The following is a 19,450-nucleotide window of genomic DNA, read 5'->3' as shown; positions in this document are numbered from 1 at the left end:
ATGGGGATCAGGTAGATTTCTATCGTGGTACAACCAAAACCCTCCGAATAAATAATGACCGGTCCCCAGCAACACAAATCAAACTAAAAAATAATGGTTATTCCATCTCCACAACTCGAAGGTTAAATTCTTACTGTAAACATTAATTTTTTGGAATATTTTCCCTAGGCGCGTGAACTTCTTGACTTTGAAATATGATATAACTCTGTACTACACTAGTTAATATACTACTTCCTGAGGGTATCTAAAAGATAGAAATGCTGCAGTACATTCTGTTGGTAGTGAATTAATTTACGCAGTGCTGCGGATTCCAAGACGTGCATTGAGAAACATATCTCAGAAGACATTTTCTGCGAGAGAGAAAGCAAGTATACTCTAAAAAATTTTTCCTCTGTGCCCGCGTACATGCAGAAGAAAAATACTGCCTTTTCAGTAACATGATCTCATCCGGCTTTGCTAAACCTCAAGAACATACAGAGGGGAAATGGCATCTTAAAAGTAACCCTTATTATTGCATCATAAAGGAAGGAAAAGTCATTGAGAAATATCCTAATAAGAGCTTAACTTTGAGGGCAGGATTAAAAGCGTTGGCGAATGGCAGGGGTCGCACAAGCCTAGGGAAGGTGTATTTTTTATTGGGGGTTGGGTGGGGGAGTTTTAGAATTTTTTGGCGACAAAAATCGTAGCCCTCCCACCTCCCAGAATGGATTAATGCATGACCCTTCACAAATAAATACACAAAAACATCTGACCCTTCCCCCACCTCCTCCAAGACAAAAGTAACCGGAAGTGAAAATAACTAACCGGAAGTGTTACTTACATAACTGCGTCTGCGCACAAAGCAATTAATTGGGTGGTGTGTGATTGCACTGTGAAAATTTAAAAATGGGCAAGGATGTACGAGGAATAAAAAGAGGGAAATGTGCTTGTGGTGAATCCGAGGATTTCATGAGGTCAGATGGAGCAACTTGTGGTTATTGTAGTTGTTTGCCGACTCGCCATTCTAAAAGGATGCCCGCTACTCTGACTTTCTTGGTGGCGCATCGGGTCGGCGGGAACAAGTGAAAGTGCAAGTCTAGAGAAGTGGAAAGATGAAGACCCGGGGTGGTTCCCGAACCCAAAAGGTGTATATACTAAATTCTCAAATAGCACTCTGCCCAAAAAACTGTAATCCTTCCCCGGTTGCGAATAAAACAGGTTTGACCCTCCCCAATTTGTAAAAAAAAAATTATTAAGGACCCTCCCCTCCAAAGCTCCGGCCCGCCACCCACCCCCCTCCCTTCCCCAATAAAAAACGTACCTTCTCTTATCAGCATCAACGGTCGATTGCCTTTTGCTTTCCGGTTTACAGGCGTGTCAACTTTAACAAGGTAGAGTTATTCATTTATCAAGTAAGAAAGTAAGTAAGTAACTAAAATCCTTTATTTAAACACGATCAATAGTTAAAGGAAATACATGCTTGTGGGGGTCGTGTATTGCTTAACTAAGTTTAAAAATCTGAAATACTTTAAATAATAAACACTAGAACTCGTGCACTGCATAAAATTCAGAGGTCTAAAATATAAAATCGCGCATCATCTTCTTAGGTATCGTCTGAACAGATAGGCTGTTAAAATTAAGTTTCCTAAATGATGGGTCCTGTTTCACTTTTCTGAGAAATTTTTTGAGATTACGAGAATCGTATGATACACGATCCTTGCAGTAGAGAGCGCTATTTATGCAATTACGAGAATCGTTTAACTAATCGGAAACGAAGTTCCACAGTGCAGCGCCTCGAAAACGTATCGAGTGTTTCATGAATTGAGTTGAAAATTTTGGAACGATAGCCTTCTTATGTCCTCTTTGGTTCTATCGACTGTCTTGACAAGATTTATTTTGTACATATCGTATACCCGCGAGTCCCAGTTGCTAACTTCCATAGCTGCTTTCGATGACGTTTCCCATGGCAAGTTATAAATCAGCCTTGCAGCTCTACAATGTAGTGCTTGTAGGGATTTTATATGGTCTAAGTTATTGCAATTTCCCCAGATGGTGATCCCGTATGTCACAGAAGGAAGGATCACTTTAAAATATAAATCCAGGAGTGATTTTCTTGCTAGAGGAGAGCACTTTTTCAGCAAATTTAGTTTGGTGACAAAGCTGTTCTTTAGATCTGTGAGATGCTGTGTTCAGTGTTTATAAAATACACGTAACTACGATGAATGGTACTAATGAATGTTTTTTCTTCTTACTGTTTATTCGAAAAATACCAATGTTTGTCGGTTCACGTTTATAATAACGTTTTCATTTCGAATAAACGATTGTATGAAAGTGCAATTGATTGTGCGTCTCTATGCAAATTGCATTATTGTAGGTCTCTAAAACGCCATCGATTGTCATACCATACAATTGATTTTCTATTGATGTTAATGATTAACTGTTGCTCGAGATTGAAAATATATTTGTTATCTTTGATCGTCCAAAGGTGCAATTGTTCATCCGGTTATGCTACTAAATGCTAATACATATGCAAATAGCGCTATTTAAAGTTCGTTCGCGTTAGTGAAGTTCATGGAAGAGCTAATGAATGGATATTTGCCGTATAGTTTCAACTGTTGACGTAAATAAATATATATTTTGCGTAAATGAACAACAAAAGGTGTATATTCTATGGCATTTCGAGTGTCCCTTATCTGAAAGCGGTTTTGAAAGTGCTGTATACCTGATAAATTGTGGTTTTTCGCCAGAGGGGGAATCATTTTTATCAAATTCCTAAATTCGGCTGCAAACCCCCAAAACCTCTGTAAAAACACATCAAAACCTCTCTGCAGACTCCAAATGAATACAGATCTCGTAGCCTTGCTCCTTAAGTGTAGTTGGATGAGCTTCCGTACGCCTGGGATGGGAGACTCTTAAATGAGGGACCTAGTTAATATTTATTAATGAAAAATTTTGATTTGCCAACCTTTTCAACGTAATTCTTTTTACATGATTCTGGTTCCCAAACGCTGACTTTGCTTTTTCCAAAGGACAAAATTTGAAGCGAAAACGATTATTAGAGGGGTACCAGGATTGAAAGCTAATTAAAAGCTATCCGCAAAAGCTCTCCCTTTCTAATTAAAAGATATCAAAAGCCCTCCCTTTCTATAAAATTAATTGACAACAGAGAATTACCGCGGAATAATGATAGCACGGGTGTAAACTCGAAAGTTCAGTTCTGTGGCGTAGAGGCCAACCGACGGCGAACATTGTCCCCAAGGAAATGAAATGAACGTAACTCTTGTAAAGACGTCCGTAGTCTTTTCAATTTTATCCCAGACATTCCTCTCTGTTTCTTCTGCTAACATTAAAAGAGGGATAGACATCAATCCAACTAATAAATCAGCAACCGCCAAGCTAATGAGAAGAACATAAGTGCGTTTGCACCGCCTCTGTTTGGAGACTATCCAGATGATGGTAACGTAACCAGATGATCAGAAAAGCTAATAAAACGAAGTATATACTCCAGATGACGTTCCACGGGGCAAGATCAGTGATACTTGACAATGCCTCTCTCATGGTCTGTAAAGGAATAAAGCGCTATAATTCTGATTCATGCTTAGCTGTTAGCTGTTGCTATATTCGATATCACTGACTGCGTGAGATATTTTTAAGATTTGCTTTTTCTGTTGTAGGCTTAGTGCTATAGCATGAAGCAGCCACTATTTCAAAGATAACCGGATGCAATTGAAAAATCTTAAGGGGCCACTTAGCTCATTTGGAGAATTTGGATTAAATACCACCAAGGGAATGCTAACCTTTGCCTTCTCACCGTTTGACCGTGACGTAATTTTCATATGCTTAATTTGCCAGAAGTTTTGGAGTGATTCATTTCAAGAGATTATAACTGACTCTTGGCCATTTTCAATGAAAAGAAACAGAGAAACGATGGAGGGCAATAAATTGACCTACAGTCGCAACTTAAACCAGCTGAGGGATTCCCTTTATTGCATTTCTTTTTCCTGTCCAGGAAGGAAACTTATTTGAACAGGTAGAGCTTGTGAACTTTTTCATGCACTAGTTACCTGACACTGAAAAATCTTCAAACTACTGGTCAAATATAAACATTCAACCGTGTTGATTTTCTTTTTTACCTTTTTTGAGTTTCTTCTTTGGACTCCTCAAACTTTACTGGGCTGTTACGTCTACAATATTAGTTGCCCACAGGACTTCAGTGCCCGCGATTATCAAATTTTTAACTCATCCAACTATATAATCAATTTACGACAATTGAGTAATACATTGCGACAGTATTCTGGCAGGGAAGACGCACCACACTTGGTATCTTTACTACCGAATGAACAAGAATGGCGTTAATTAAGATAAATAGTAATTACTGCTCGAACACTTTTCAGATATTTGTCTAGAATCTCAAGTTATATTCCATCCTACTCAGTTAAGGTAAGAAACTGAGTTGAAACTTGATCGAAGAGCTCTAAACCTAGCTCAGTGTTGATTCACTTATGCTTTTTAATCGACAGGATTTGTAAAAATTAGAAGTATATTTATTAAATGCTACATGCTTGCTGCCTGCAAATGAAACGAAACGGCAACGTTTGTTATTAAGGTTGGTTTTCAATGTAGGGAGCTAACAGATATTTTTACTGTTTCAATCATGGTTTATTTTCTATTTTCAATACTTCTTTTGATATTACCGCTGCACTTCAGATGTAGTCCAACTTTCATGAGACAAATCTCGTCGCTCTATTATAAAATTCATTTTGATTTGTGAGCTTCAAGTAAGTAAGAGAAACGCATAAGGAAAAGTCTCCAAGTGTAACAGTCGTACCAAGAAGGGGAATAGGGGTGAAACGAAGAAACAATTACATCCGCTCCCAACGAGGAGCGAAATATTGAATTGTATACCTACCTACTCGTGCAAGTTGTTTGGTACCCAACTGTGTTCCTAAATAACTCCTTTGGCAGGTGTCTAACATGTTAAGTTCTCTTAATAAGCTTGCAACTCAGCAGACATCCCTCATATCTTTGAAATGAGATTTATCGTGGTTCATCTATTCAAAACTGTGGTAATAATCTTAACATAACAGGTCAGGTTGTTAACTCATTTTTTGCACTAGCACTTCTTATTTACCATAGGGTTAAGGTCATGACAATAAGAAAAATATGTTTCTAATTTTTTGGGAAGAGCTGCAAAATTTGTAGATAGGTTCATGGGACCGGATCCATGGATGTCGCCTTTGAGTTCGGCGACAAATTGATCGGTCTGGTTTTCAAAGTACGGCGAAAATGAATGAGCTCGAATTTTAGTCGAGTTTTCGGACTAAACCTGAAATACCTTCAGACGGTGAGTTACCGATTAATTTAGTCGGTATTTTAGTATATTGCCCGGCAATGTTTTCATGAAATTTATGAGGGAAATTATCATCACCAAATTATATTATGAAGTGCGGAATGCAGTCATAGAACTCGTATACACCAGTTTTGCGTTGCAATACTCCTTTATTATCGATGAATAAAGTTGAGAATAGTCTACTAAAAACTGTGAGGACTTTATCACACAAAACAAACAAATGTAAATTTAAAATCGAAGGGAAAACGGCGTCGGATCAAAGGATTTACGTAATTAATCCCTGCTGCTGAACAAAGTATAAAATGTATCTCAAAAGTCGAAAATTAACAAATTTTGATACTAAAGCTTTGAGGACGATGTTTATTGTGGAACCTTTGAGAGGAATAACCGTGTTATTTCAATCTGAACCAAATGAAAAAAATTATATTTCCTTAGCACGATGGAAAAATTTCCTCTCTCTGTTTCGCACCACACGCATTCACCTCAGGGTGCATCGTTTGTCAATTTTGTTTTTGTGTGCGCAGATGCCATGCTATAATTACTTTACTTGTTCATTCATTTATTCAGTTGCATGTGCCTTGATTTATGGTTATTATTATCATTTTGTAGATCTGAACGACATGATGAAGACACAAACCTTTTTCTCTACGTTGTTTTTAATTGTTTCAATCCTACAGAGGATTGCTGCGACCAATAGGATCGTGACTTGTGGTGAGCTACAAGAAATCGTTAAGCTCATCAAGTAATTAACGAATCTGAGCGAGATGCATATTAACGATTACCGCAATGCAATAATCCCGCAAAACTGAACTTTTTAAGCTACCTCCACCCTTCATTCACCACCAGAAATCGGGGAATTTTTGCGCCCCTTACGAAATGTCAGCTTTATATTGTATTACAGAAAATTCAATAAGGCGGTGGTGGAGGTGAAGTGAACACGTAACTTTCTATTTTCGTAAAACCCCGCCTGAGAAAGGCCTTGTACTTTACTTCCCCAAAAAGCCAAAGGAGACATCAAAACAAGGAAAATGGCGGCCAGATTGTGCAGTTACAGGGACTTGTATCTTTCGTGCTCTTCCTTCCTAAAATTCGGGTATTGGGCTTTTGAGCTCTGAGAAAATACGAAGAGTCTCCTGGCTCAAGGAAAATTTGTGGGCCAACATATTCGACCGTTTACGAGCGATTTAGTTGAGCAAACTTCTGCAGAATGCATATCGAACTACGCAGTGGCGAATCTTCATAAAGTTGTTCCTACGACAAAAGAACTGTAACACCTAGTCGAAGCAGATTTTAAGAATTTGTATGGGAAGATTGAGTCAGAATTATGAGTTTACTCGTATACCTTGGGAAAAATTAGGCTTGAATTCGAGTATTTTTTTTTCGTAGCGATGGACGCTTTAACCGATGCAGGCTGCATTTCCAAGTACACAGCGAAAGAATGTCCCATTCTTAGAAAGCTATTTTGAAAGAACAATTTTTCCCATACATTTTCTTATAGTGTTTCGGCGCCATTTTGCTTGAAACATGAGAATCGCCTCCGCCATATTGTCCCAAATTTCTGGCAATGTGCTATGCAAACGATAAAGAATAAAGTTTTTCAGATAAAACCCGATATTACTTGACAACTCTCACGTCAGCAAAGTCACACGGAAATTCGGAAGACTAAAGGTGTCCATATTTCGCTTTATTATACTTTATATAATCATTATCATTAACATTATGATAATTGTTATTATTCTTAACATCGTTCTGCCAAACCCATAAATCATGCTCGTCTTCACTATTATCTTCTTGCCTAATTTCAAACAGGATTTATTAATGGACAAACTGACGAGTTTCATGTATTAAACTCAGTCTTCAGTTATTTCTCCGGCTTCAAAAATGTTTCAGTGGTTTTGAAAGAATTCAATATTTCAGAAGCTGCAGAACTATTTGGTGAAGGTAGGGTGACTCCATATTTTATCATGTCCGGATTTTTATGTTGTTGAGAAGTTTTGCAGCCAATTCATTCAAGCTTCTTTTTCTACCACGATTATTTCAGCATCAAATGTCATCACACTTATCGAGGGTGGTGTAGCAACCACTTCCGCTTGTGCACTCTCTACAATGACTGGCATTCCTGTCATCCGTCTCTATGGTAATATTTCACCCCTGGACCAATGTGAAAAAGAAATCCGCATGTCAGCAGGATACAGAGATTATGCCCAAGCCACTATTGACATACTGAAAAAGTACGGGTGGAAAAACATTGTTCTTGTTTATGAAGGTAACTGTGGTCAATATCATGGATTCAGTATGATTGTACCTCTGCTCCTTTCAATGTTTTACAAACAACGTCTGTTTCCTTTTGACAGATTCGAGGCGTGCTTACTCTGAAAACTAACTATGAATTAACTTGAACTGAAAGTACACATTGATAACCTTGAGGCCCATGAAAAAATTGTATCCCCTCAAAGGGTCTTTTGATGGGTCTTAAAGCCTTTTAGGTGTAATAGGTCGTTGATTTTAATGCTCATTGTATGTTATTGTTTAGAGCGTCGAGTGCACGAGGCTGGACATTTTCTGACTAAATCACGGAAATTACCGCTGATCGTTAATCTAGTTCAGCTTTCTGGGCGCGACAGAAATGAAGGACCGACTGAACCAGCGCATAGAGTAATAGAACAAGTACAGAAATTTGATGCCCAAGTTATTGTACTCTACTTGGAAAACAAAAACATCGAGCTATTACTGCAACAGGTAAGAATTAGGTCTTTGTTGTCTTTTAAATCTGCATTGTTTCACCAACGCAAATTCCATAATAGCTCATTTTTAATCTGTGTCTTATCTTGTCACAGAGGCCTTGTCAACACGAAAAGAAATATGTATGGATCATTCAAGGAGAGGTTTGGTTTTGGAACTTGCTAAAAGCATTTCAAAAGTAAAGAAAGAATTGTTACATTACAATTCGTAGTATAGCTAATCCAAGTTCTCTTGCCAATCATATTCCAAGGCTGCAGCCTATCGCAGGTAGAAATAACAACTCTTGAATTCGCATGGATTAATTTTCCACTAAATTTAGAAACTGCATGGAACAATTCAACTTTTATCAGCGAGCTATATTCAGTATTTTATTCATTACTTCGAAAGGTGCCCTTGAATTTCACTTGGTACCAAAATGTGGTGATAGCTTTAAAGTTACCGCCTGCTGAGACTTCACTCGTTGATGAAATAAAACATGCTATTGGACATAATTTTACAGAATTCATCAACAAGGTAACCTTTCTTTCTTAGGAACTCTTCTCATTTTTTCTTTTTTAATTTAAATCTTTGTTTTTTGTTTTACAATGGGCTATTTCTCTGCTACACTTCCATACCCTTCGGAATGAGATACAAGAGGCTTTGAATTAATCAATTCAGAACCAAATTTTTGAGGACAATCGCAAAGGTGGTTTTTGTATGGTTTTTAAACAATATACTCTCAATAAGTATCAGTTCTCTGTACAACGATCTCTATAATTTCTCGGCCTAACAATGAAGCATTATCGTGATCTCTTCACCGTTCGACCCGTCACCATGAAAAGTTAAGGAAATTATTCTCGCTATTACCTCAGGAACTAGTTGCTGTTAGTCATGATGCCGTCCAAATCATCCAGGAAGCAGCGAATACCGAACCTTGTTCGCCGATTAATGGTTCTGATATTCGTCTCGAAGATAGGAACACAATGTTGACATGCGTGAGGAAGGTGAGCAAATTTTTCCTCCGTAGGCATTCTCACTGAATTCTCAGGTTATATCTGTTAAAGAGGAAAATGACTTTTATCAAAGTTTCTCCTTTTAATCTGAGTGCTATGACTTATTCTTAGTAGAAGAAAATAGCGCTTTCTTTATTTCTTTTTCGAAGGGGGATTGTGGCAATAAAATCCAAGAATCCCACTACCCCAAACCAAAATGCGTGCGTACAGCTGAGTTACGTTAACATTTCTCCCAATGAAACAGGTTATCCTCCATGGTATGACTGGACTTCTCCAATTTAGCGAGCATGGGGATCGAAAAATAATTGAACTAGAAATTTTAAATCTTAGAAACAATTCCTATTGGAAGGTAGGTGCCTTTTATCTACTCTACGATAAGTTCATAAGTATTTCCATTAATTAATGAAAAATTTGATTTCTTTTCATTGTCAAGCGACTGCAAAATAATCAGTTTCGCTTTTCATTCTTCTGTACTACTTTAATTTGATGTTTTATTTCTTTTCAATATGTTCACGTTTTTGCTTGGGATTAAATAAAAATTACGAAACGCAAGTAGCTATTTATTTCTCGTCAATAAGCGGGTTGGTTTTATTAGATAACTCTTGTAGTTAGTTGATTACAACTAAGACAGTCGTTTCGTTAGTTTTAGCTTGCATCGCAAGCGGTGTGCGTCACAAATTTCGGCCAATCGGTAAGCTCCATTTAAACAATAGCCTTCGCGGTAAAGAACAAAGTACTTGAGAGGGAAGACTTCTCAAGAAAAGTCTATTTCCTGCAACGTGTTGGGATTCTTGGGAAATGCGACAATTGGAAAACGAAGATAGTTACATATACGTCGTTTTGGCTATTTCAAATTACTGCGTTGGAGCTCCGTGAATGTTATACGAACTCTCAAAGTTGATGTGGTTGGATCGACTGCCATGTTGTTATATTTCTAAATTTCACGCCTTTTTGTTCTCTCGGCGATCGTTATTCTGGTCACTTTGAGCTGTTTGATATGTGAGGTCCGTGATCCATGAGCACCCGTGAGTGTATTTACCCATAAGCCCTTGCGGTAAAAAAAAAAGACGAGAGAATAAAGAAAGCACATGGTTCCATAGTTTCAAAGTTTATTCGGGGACCGAGTAACAGATATGGATGAGAGAAGAATTCAACCCTTCACCTTTTAAATTCCTGGGGTCTACCCGGGTCTACCCTTGATAGTTTTGGCAACAGAAGCCGTCATAGATGAAGAGGTCGGCCAAACCAAGCGCGTCAACTCCCGGGAATCCTGTGGAGAAACTTAATAGATGTCCACCAGATGCTGCAAAATCACAGAAGTCCTTATTTAGTTTTAAACCCGAAAAGGTAAGGAACTAGGTTTTAAGTTTTTTTAGCGAATGCTTTGTAAAATCTTATCTTTCAATTGCTGATTAGTAAGGGAATTGAATGAAGGAAAACTTCTAAAGTTTTAGAATGAATTTGAGTAGTTTTATCATTTTATGCAATTATAAGCTTATTTTACAAAGAGCTTACAGCTTTTCTTGCTAAACTTGTATCTGTTATTCCTTTGCGGCAATCATGCGATCAATGACTTTAATAAATTGAATTTAGAGTTCTGAGATTTGACGCAACCTTTTAGTCAACACAGATCTCCTTTAATAAAGATTTTTAAATGAAAACAGTTCAGTGTAAAACCGAGGACCATACTGTGTTCGACGGCTGCAGCCAGAAGTTTATTTCCCTCCGCGACCATCCCAATTCGGTACAGTATTTCAGCTTTATCTTTATTTTCTCCCCTAAGCCTGAATTCAAAACAAGGCAATCATTACAACAAAAGTAGTAAGGGGTTATAGTTATAGCACTGCTACTTAGCCATAAACTTGTGCACTATCTATAAAAATCGGTTAAATCAGAAGCATATACATAGTCTAGGTGATATGCTTCTGGTTAAAATAATTTGTACCTCGCCCTTTTCTTATGCTCTTCTTTCTTTCCCGGTAATAAAAGGCCGTCGAAAACTATCAACGGAGTAATATTATTTCGCTCCGACGAAGGGCTAACGCTCGAAACGTCAGCTTTTGTAATCGTTACGGTGGCCAATTTACCATTTCAACTTTGTTGATATATCCAAATTATAATATTATTTTGGTTCAGTAACTGCAGATATGATGAGCAGATATCCTGAACTCTATAGAAAAATAAATATAATTAATGATATGGGGAAATCCGAAAGAAACTGTCGAACACAAACTCACATAAGCCATGTCCTCACTGTCGATCGTCGCCATGTTGCTGATAACTCAAAGAAATTGCCTTGTGAAGCCAACAAGAGGCATTGACTGCGGCTACGAGGCCTTCTTAAGACTGCTAATTCGTTTCTTCTGTTACCTCTTTCAAAAATGGAAGAAGGGTTTAATTCTCATTCCAAAACTACTGGAAGATATTAACTATTATGTATTATTCAACACTCGAAGATGTTCACGCGACAATGTCGAGGATGTAATGAGCCGTTTCACATTTTTACCCCTGACCCTATGCCCACCTGTGACGCGCACCGCCTGCTGGCATCGTGTTGCTTTTGTTTCAAAATTTTACTGCCGTACCCGATTAGCTGAAAATTGTAAGTTCGTTTACATTTCATTTGGTTTTTTGTGGAATCCTATCTACGAATCCTTCCATCTAAATAGACGTCCATCAGGCAAATAATGGAACATGTGTATTCACTTTGTGGCGTTCAACAAGTAGTGTTTATCTACACCTACCGTACTCCTGGACTTTAAGCTTCCTATTCGAAGTAGCTGAGATTCATAAAGTAAAATCTGTTATGTAGGTTGGTACGTGGATTTCAACCAAAGGTGCCGTTATGACTGGAAATATCAAACGAAACATGGATAGCCCGTTATCAAAAACAACTGTGGAGGGAAGAAAGCTTCGAATCGTTGTTTTATTGGTAATGAGCCTCAAACACTAATATTCATATTTAAGAATATATCGTTATCTTAGCTATTGTAATATCGTATGGTCCTCAACTTATTCTTCTAATTTAAGTAGGATTTTCCTCCTGCAGAAAACGTATAGTCAGAATTATAAGATGAGCCGAATACCTAACTCATACTGCGCCCTTATTCTACAATCTCAATATTCTTGAGATTTATAACATTAAAGCTTTCCTTTTAGCTTGGTTTATGTATTCCTATTATAATAACCTCCTTCCTAATGCTTTTGTTACTCTTTTTTCAATTCATCTCAAATTCATACGCACGATACTCGGAATAATAGAAACTACTGTACACACTATTGCAGCATGCACCAAGTTCCAAAGCTTTGCAATTCCTTACCTCGTGATCTTATCTTATCCTGTACATTCTTCACCTTTAAGACTTCGCTTAAAAAAAACTCATCATTGACAAAAAACTAAATTAAACTCGCCCGCCCGTAATTAGCAAATCTATCTTCTACATCGTGTGAGGAACCCACGTTTGATAAGCAACTAGCTTCTGCTGACCTTTCTCGCCACACTTTTTATAAATGATCATAAAAAGTAATTTTATATGGATTAGGTATAGTTTGTTGTATAATGATATTGCGATAGTTGTTATTTTTTACTGTTGTAAACAACTGTAATTTATTTGTGTTTGTGTGTGTGTAAATGGTACATGAATAAATACAAAATACATATGAGCGGTTTACCGAGGAATAATTTACTATGAAATCCACACTATGCCTATCAAACCCCAAAAGTATAGTCGTATTTTCATGAGTGCCTGGGGAAATTTGGCATTCTTTGTAAACAAGCTTGCAATGACGAGGAAAACTGATAGCTTGCAAAATTGGCTTTCTAAAGGGAGAAGGAGGGTATCTCTTTCATTCAATATTTTTACTCTCTATTTATGTCTGTGTTGTTCATGTACCTAGTCCAAGTTTTATTGCACTACACAGTATCTTCATTTTGGTAATGGTAACATTATTGTCAAAGTGGTGAGTTCGTGTGTTATGTAAAAAGTTTTCAGTGAGTTCGCAGCTAATCACTCCCTTTTTAATATGGTTTCTGTGATTGTTTAACCGTAATTTAAATGCCGTTTCACTTTTGCCAATGCATTGAGGTTTGCAAATGTTGCACTCGATTATGTAATGATACATGGCGAATGGCAGTCCACTGCATGAAATATTGTAGAAGTCTTCTTGTTGTTGGGACTGGTAAAAGTTGTGGTCTGGTTGATCTTTTTGCACCAACTACACTTCGTTCTTTCACATATATATCCATATATAGCAGAAAAAAGTTAAAAGGGACCTCGCGAACGCGATATTAACTAGTGCTCTGTAAAGCCTTTTGTAACGATTAAGACACTCAAACAGGAAATAAATCGAAGCTCACAAAGTTATAAGCCGAGAAGACAGTCTACTCGTCTTAACAACGTGTTAATTAGAAGCCTAATTATTACTATTACGTGATTGAATTTTTATCATCATCAGCGACAGAGGTAGAAGATGTATTACACCTTCACACTGAACGATTGTCGTCTAATTTGTTTCACCACCAGGAAAGTCCCTACGTTATGAAAAGGAAAAAGAACGATGGCGAGCTATTCTATGAAGGATACTGCATTGACTTGCTGAATGAGCTTGCAAGAAATCTCAAATTTACTTATGAGATCTACACCTCTCCTGACGGCAAATATGGCGCTGAAATGGAAGACGGAACTTGGAATGGGGCTATTGGTGAGATTATAAATGAGGTATGCTGTAAAATTTCCCACCAACCTCACTTCTCTGATAGGTCATATTATTGGAAAGCACATACACTATATACCTAAAACTAGCAATTGAAAGACTCGGCTGTGGTGGAATGTTACCTAACCTTTTACTCGGTTAGTTCCGCAAAGCCAAATAATAAAATGGTATGGAAGGAATTGGTCCGGTTTCCCGACATTTCGACTGAAACAGTTACGCCCATACACATAGTTTTTAGGAAAATAGCAGAAACTGCTGGTTTGGACTTGTTACAACTACAATTCATCTGTCTTTTTTCTGAAGCTTTCGTGCTAAAACCCTTGATACCTTGTATCATTTTATGAAAATTGGACTCGATATTACACAGAATGCTAAGATTATATTTGACCGTGGGAGGAGGATCTATGCGAGCAGTGGAGTTGAAAGGTCTGGTTCATCGACAGAGAGATACTCCTAAGAGATAAGTCACGGTAATAAAAATCAAATTAAATAGGCTGTTCTTTTCTCATCTCAAAGCGAGCGGATATGGCCCTTGCCTCCCTCACAGTTACAGAAAGGCGAGAGGAGGTTGTGGATTTCAGTGTCCCCTTTATGCAATTCACCTCAGATATATTATTGAAGAAGGCATCGTCCAGAGAAAAATATGAGCTTCTGCAGTTTATGGATCCGTTTGATAATCAAGTCTGGTTCGCTAATTTGGCCACCCTGGTGATCAGCTCTATTGCTGTCTTTGTAATAAACTATTACAGTCCTTATGGATACAAAGATGATAATGGCAGAGGGACATCGAAGGAGTTTAGCTTTTTCAACAGTGTGTGGTTTGCTTTAGCTTGTATGCTACAACAAGGAGGAGATAATACACCAAAAAGCCTCTCAGGTGGAAAAAATTAAATTTCTAAGATATCCAAGTGATTGGTCCCCACCTATACTACTATTGTGTTACCTAAAAATTACTAGACTTTATTTCATGACCCAAGACAGTGCCCAAGCATTCAAAGCCTAGAAAAGATTTTCGTATTATCGTTCACTTCATCAAAATTACCTCTATGAGAGAACTGAGAATCCGCATATTTTTTTCTCAAAATAATTCTTAGGTCGTATACTTACTGGTTGCTATTGGTTCTGCATACTGATCTGTATCTCAACATATACTGCTAATCTGGCAGCATTTTTCACGGTGAAGAACGCGGTGCATCCTATTCAAAACCTGGGAGAGCTCACAGAATCATCTTACTCCATAGCAGTGCTCAACTCATCCAGTATGTCAGAGTTTTTCAAGGCTAGTGACTACGAAGCATACAAAAAGATATGGCGTAAAATTGAAGGAGATGACACACTGGTTAAAACCGTTGCACAAGGTGTTCAATGGGTGAGAGAAAAAGAACATTTCGCGCTTATAACTGACGGTCCTTCCCTCAGAAAGATTGTCAGCAAGCCACCTTGTGACTTGGAAGTAGGTAAATACTGAATTAATAGTTGGCAGTTTTATCGAGGCTTTGTGAGGACGTTCGGTAATAATTCCTGTCGCTATATTTCATTATAAGTTAGTGGTTGTTAATAACACAACAACAACACTCAGGCAAAAACGCTAATGAAACAATAAAAAAAGAAAAAAGAGTTAAGATAGCAAATCCAAACAGTATGCGAGAAGTTTTATAACTCCAAACAATTTTCCTACCATATCGATTGCTAATTACTCCGACTGGCCCGACGAACACTTTTTAACAGACACAACAGACCTGATACATCTATTTCACTGCTTAAAGTTACCGTTGAAACTATGTTTAGCGACACCGAGTCAAAAGGACACTCTGTATTAAGTGGTCGGTTGTCAAAGTCCCGAACCTGTTTCCCCTTAATCACAATAGTTTTCTCCTCTATCAAGCGGTCGTAAAAACCTTTGAGTGAGTCCTGACAGGTTGTTTGTATTGTGTTTCACTTATATTGAACGGTCACTTAAGCGGAACCAGTCGAATAAAATTAGGAATGATCTTTCAAATAAAACTAAATCCATGTTTTTCTCTCGAAATTTATTTTAAATAGTATTTGTAAGCGTGTTATTGTACCTTAAGTGGTCACCTATGGCATAAAATGGCTTTTTTATCGTGTTTTTATATTACCCCCAGGCTGAGGAACCTTTATTAATCGGTCAACTTGTATTAAGCGGTCACCCCGCTATTCCCCGTCGGTGATCGCTTAATTAAGGTTTGACTTTATATATAATGTAAAAGCATCTGTTTTATCCACAGTGCCAGGTTTAAGCACAGCTAAAGGATTCGCCTTAGCCTTCCACGCGAACGATCCCCACGTGAATAACTTCAGTCTGACCATTTTGCGTTTACACGAAAACGATTTTCTCGCCAGCTTGGAACGGAAATGGTGGGAAAGCGAAAATAGCTGTTCAGTGAAAGAAGAAACATGTGAGATATATTACTTTGATGGGACCTTCGCTACTTTCTGGGATTTACATAAACTGTGGTCTAAAAATTAGTCTTCTGCTAGTCTCGTTATAGCATTGAGTTAGGTTGACAACAATCGTCTTGGTCCCAAGGTTCTGATTCTTAAGAAAGTCCGAGGGAGAATAAGGAATCAAAATTACGCATTTAAATAGGTCCTCAATCTCGAGAAATTTAGATCGTTTTTTTCTCAATTCCAATCCTAATCGAGAGAAAAAAGTCTCGCGAAATTGATTGACTTCACAAATTGGCACAATAGCATTTTTAAGGTTATCGAGTAGAATTGTCTTCAACTGGTATGAGCAATTCAGTTGAATACGGTTTATGAACAAATTCAACTATTTGCAACAAAAATCCGCAAAGGTGTATAAGGAATCGATAAATCACTTAATGTATGGGTGGAGGGTTATAGCGTTTATATAGGTTCGAGAAGACCGTGTCTCTTTTTTGCAATTTTCAGCATTATCTCGCAAGCAAATTGGTCTAAATAGTATGTTGGGTGTGTACTTGGTCCTGTTCGTTGGAATGGTGATTGCTTTCTTCACCTTGCTTACCGAAATTTACTGGAAAAGAAGAGCTAAACAAGGTGTGTGTCAAGCAATCAGCGACTGTTATACTGTCTCTATTATTCAAATGGCTGTGATTGATTAGATTCATAATAAAAAAAAATGCAGTAATTAGCCATAAATTATGTTGCCCTGGATGAAATTGTTTGTGTAATGCGCATATTTTTAGAAGTAAATCAAACAAGACCTGAAATAGCTCACATTCTTCTTCCTTTCATTCCACAGGGCACAGCTTCGTTCCGTGAAAATTCGGCGCTCAAGACGTGCTCGACTGACTATTTTGTGTCAAAGTATTCGATTACAAACTAAGTAAAATGAGAGTCGATGGTTGTATCCTTCGATCGTTGGTGCTTTTTTTTTACTTTCTAATGCTGTTTCCATATAGTAAATTCACGAAAACACAAGAAGTGAGGTTAAAAGAAAGGAAAGAGGGATTTTCCTCGGGGTCAGACTCAAAGTTTATCTGCAGAATTCTAACAACTCTTTCATCCAATTTCATATCTAAATTGTTAAGTATGACCTGGGAAAGTCCAAGGAAAATAAATATCGTAATGAGCAATGAAGTATGAACTTATGCTTTGAAACTCAAGTTGTAATAAATCAATACTAATTCATAACTAAAGTAAAAGCTAATACGAGTGGTCATTTACCTCCTGTGACTGGCAATTTAAGTAAAGTCTGTGTGAATGCCACGACAGGGTAGTGGTGGATATTTACGGAGCCGTGGATTAAAATGGTGAGATAATAAAGCAGGAAAACCATGATTTTAAATCATTTATTCCTAGAATGATTGCAGTATTTTCAGATGCAAATCCTGCGCAGTTGCTCGGAGATGAATTTTAAAGGATATTCGGAGTTTTAGTAACCAATCAGAACACGCCTTTAAAACTATCCACGGCGGTTTAAAATATACCAAACTAAAGTTGTTTATTTTCTGCATATTTATATTTCTTTGCAATTCTCTTATTCACCAGTTGATTTTCTTTCATAGTCTTTGTTGGGGTCTCAATATGAAAATTTTAATACACACTCCTCCTTGAGACCTCCTCGTGTTCTTTTTTTATTTTTTATTTAGCGGTAACCCATACTTATAAAACCAACAAACCAAAATGATTTCATTTATTCGCCAATTTCAGTTTCATACTTTAAAATTTCCTCTTCTTTGTGAAATTCTCCCTAAAACACTAAAACTTTCATTGTGTGCGCCATCTAAGAGAAAAAAATTAAGATTTAACAATTTTCCTTGAATTCGCTGAATCGATTTCCTAGTGTCGAATAAAACAGTATTGTCCACCTGACCGAGCTCATCTCGTTCCATTACCTCTTGGTGCTGATGTTGCATGTATTTCTAAATTAAAACCGAACGTAGCAGTCCTCCCACATTCAAAGCGTTGCTATGGAATTGACTTCAGAAAATGATATTAACACTTTACCTCGATGAAACGGCAGGTTAATTGTCATTTCTAAATAATTCATTTCAACGTTGCAAGTGGCTTCTTACGCAGTTACGTTTTTAGGGATTAGCTAGTCATGTTGTTCCATAATCAGCAATTCACGCCGCCATTTAGATTTATCACAACAGAATCGTTGCTAATTAGTGTATTTTGTAATGTGACCGTAATTATATGCATAATGCCGGAAGGTATAAAACACGTGAATTTTGACTCTACATTTATTATTACTTGGATTAGTGTGTGCGAAAATAAAGAACCTTATTTTTACAGGACCGAGTAGTTAACACATGTGATTGAACTTATCGCCGTAAAATCTAAAAACTAGATCGAGGAAAACCTTTAAAAATATGTTGGATACATTTTATTTAAAAAAAGAAAAAGAGCTACTACTTCCGAAAGACTTCACTTGATCATGATTTTCCGACTAGGAAGTTGAAAAGTCTGAAAAATTAATATCGCACCGAACCACAGCGCCAATATTGTAATGCCATCAGCATGTATAATTTATGACAAATTAGTCTTATATTGCGACAGCAGAAAAGACGCACCCCGTTGGTTATCTGAACTAACGAATAAACAGGTCACAAGTTAATTAGAAGAGAAGACGCACCCCGTTGGCTATCTGAACTAGCGAATAAACAGGGGACAAGTTAAATTAGTATAAACAATTTTTTAAAATATGCCACAATATCTCAGGTTGTGTTCCACTCTACTCAACTAGAAATTGAGTACATTAGATCATTAAACCCGTATTTCATTGCTAATCACTCAGGTTTTTTAAGGTCAGAATTTATGAAAGGCTGAAGCTGCTATGGTAAACACTGCATGCTGCATGCATGTATGCGCCTCCTGTGTAATCAGACTTTCATATAGATATTGTGGCTTTGCCATAGATTTCGTCCCAACTAAAGGCCCAAGCGTGAGAACCTTCTGTGGTAAATACACAAGGTGTAACAGTACAGTTATATAAAGAGGTAGGATATGGGCGTAAGGGACAATTTACGAATATATATAATCGGCACAAAAGACGAAATATTTAATTGAAGACAAACCTACTTACTAATGCAAGTTGCTTTGTGTCCTGCAGTTCTCTTTAAAAAAAACTCCCCTGGAAGGTTTCTAATATTTGTAGTTCTATAAATTACACTGCGACTCGTCAGACATCTCCCGTATCTTGGGAATGAGACTTCTCAGGATT

At 37.4% G+C, this 19,450-nt stretch overlaps 1 protein-coding gene across 2 annotated transcripts; it reads left to right on the top strand.

Annotated features, from left to right (window-relative positions):
- Positions 1-5,001: 5,001 nt before the first annotated feature.
- LOC148736447 (glutamate receptor 3-like) lies at positions 5,002-18,513 on the top strand. 2 transcript variants are annotated; one of them, XM_088754872.1, is made up of 15 exons: positions 5,002-6,040; positions 7,139-7,270; positions 7,344-7,595; positions 7,863-8,068; positions 8,167-8,214; positions 8,459-8,584; positions 8,923-9,054; positions 9,308-9,412; positions 11,876-11,995; positions 13,587-13,781; positions 14,293-14,653; positions 14,871-15,233; positions 16,026-16,196; positions 16,693-16,818; positions 17,024-18,513. In XM_088754872.1, the coding sequence occupies exons 1-15, from the start codon at positions 5,632-5,634 to the stop codon at positions 17,041-17,043; spliced, it is 2,766 nt and encodes a 921-aa protein (XP_088610998.1). In that variant the 5' UTR covers positions 5,002-5,631; the 3' UTR covers positions 17,044-18,513. The 2 variants fall into 2 exon arrangements, with proteins under 2 accessions (XP_088610998.1, XP_088610997.1); XM_088754871.1 differs by lacking the exons at positions 5,002-6,040; positions 7,139-7,270 and having other exon boundaries at positions 7,280-7,595; positions 17,024-18,512.
- Positions 18,514-19,450: the final 937 nt, after the last annotated feature.

This window comes from Stylophora pistillata, chromosome 3, assembly GCF_964205215.1.
Source record: "Stylophora pistillata chromosome 3, jaStyPist1.2, whole genome shotgun sequence".
In the NCBI taxonomy this organism is placed as follows: domain Eukaryota; kingdom Metazoa; phylum Cnidaria; class Anthozoa; order Scleractinia; family Pocilloporidae; genus Stylophora; species Stylophora pistillata.
Note: the sequence above shows the minus strand (reverse complement) of the source record. Positions and strands in the feature narration are given on the sequence as shown.

Bases quoted from the DNA above. Each gene is read 5' to 3' on its own strand.
- LOC148736447 (XM_088754872.1), top strand. From the start codon at position 5,632: ATGTATCTCAAAAGTCGAAAATTAACAAATTTTGATACTAAAGCTTTG. The intron at 8,215-8,458 runs GTTTGGTTTTGG...TTACTTCGAAAG, and splicing joins TATGGATCATTCAAGGAGAG to GTGCCCTTGAATTTCACTTG. The intron at 11,996-13,586 runs GTAATGAGCCTC...TTTCACCACCAG, and splicing joins TTCGAATCGTTGTTTTATTG to GAAAGTCCCTACGTTATGAA.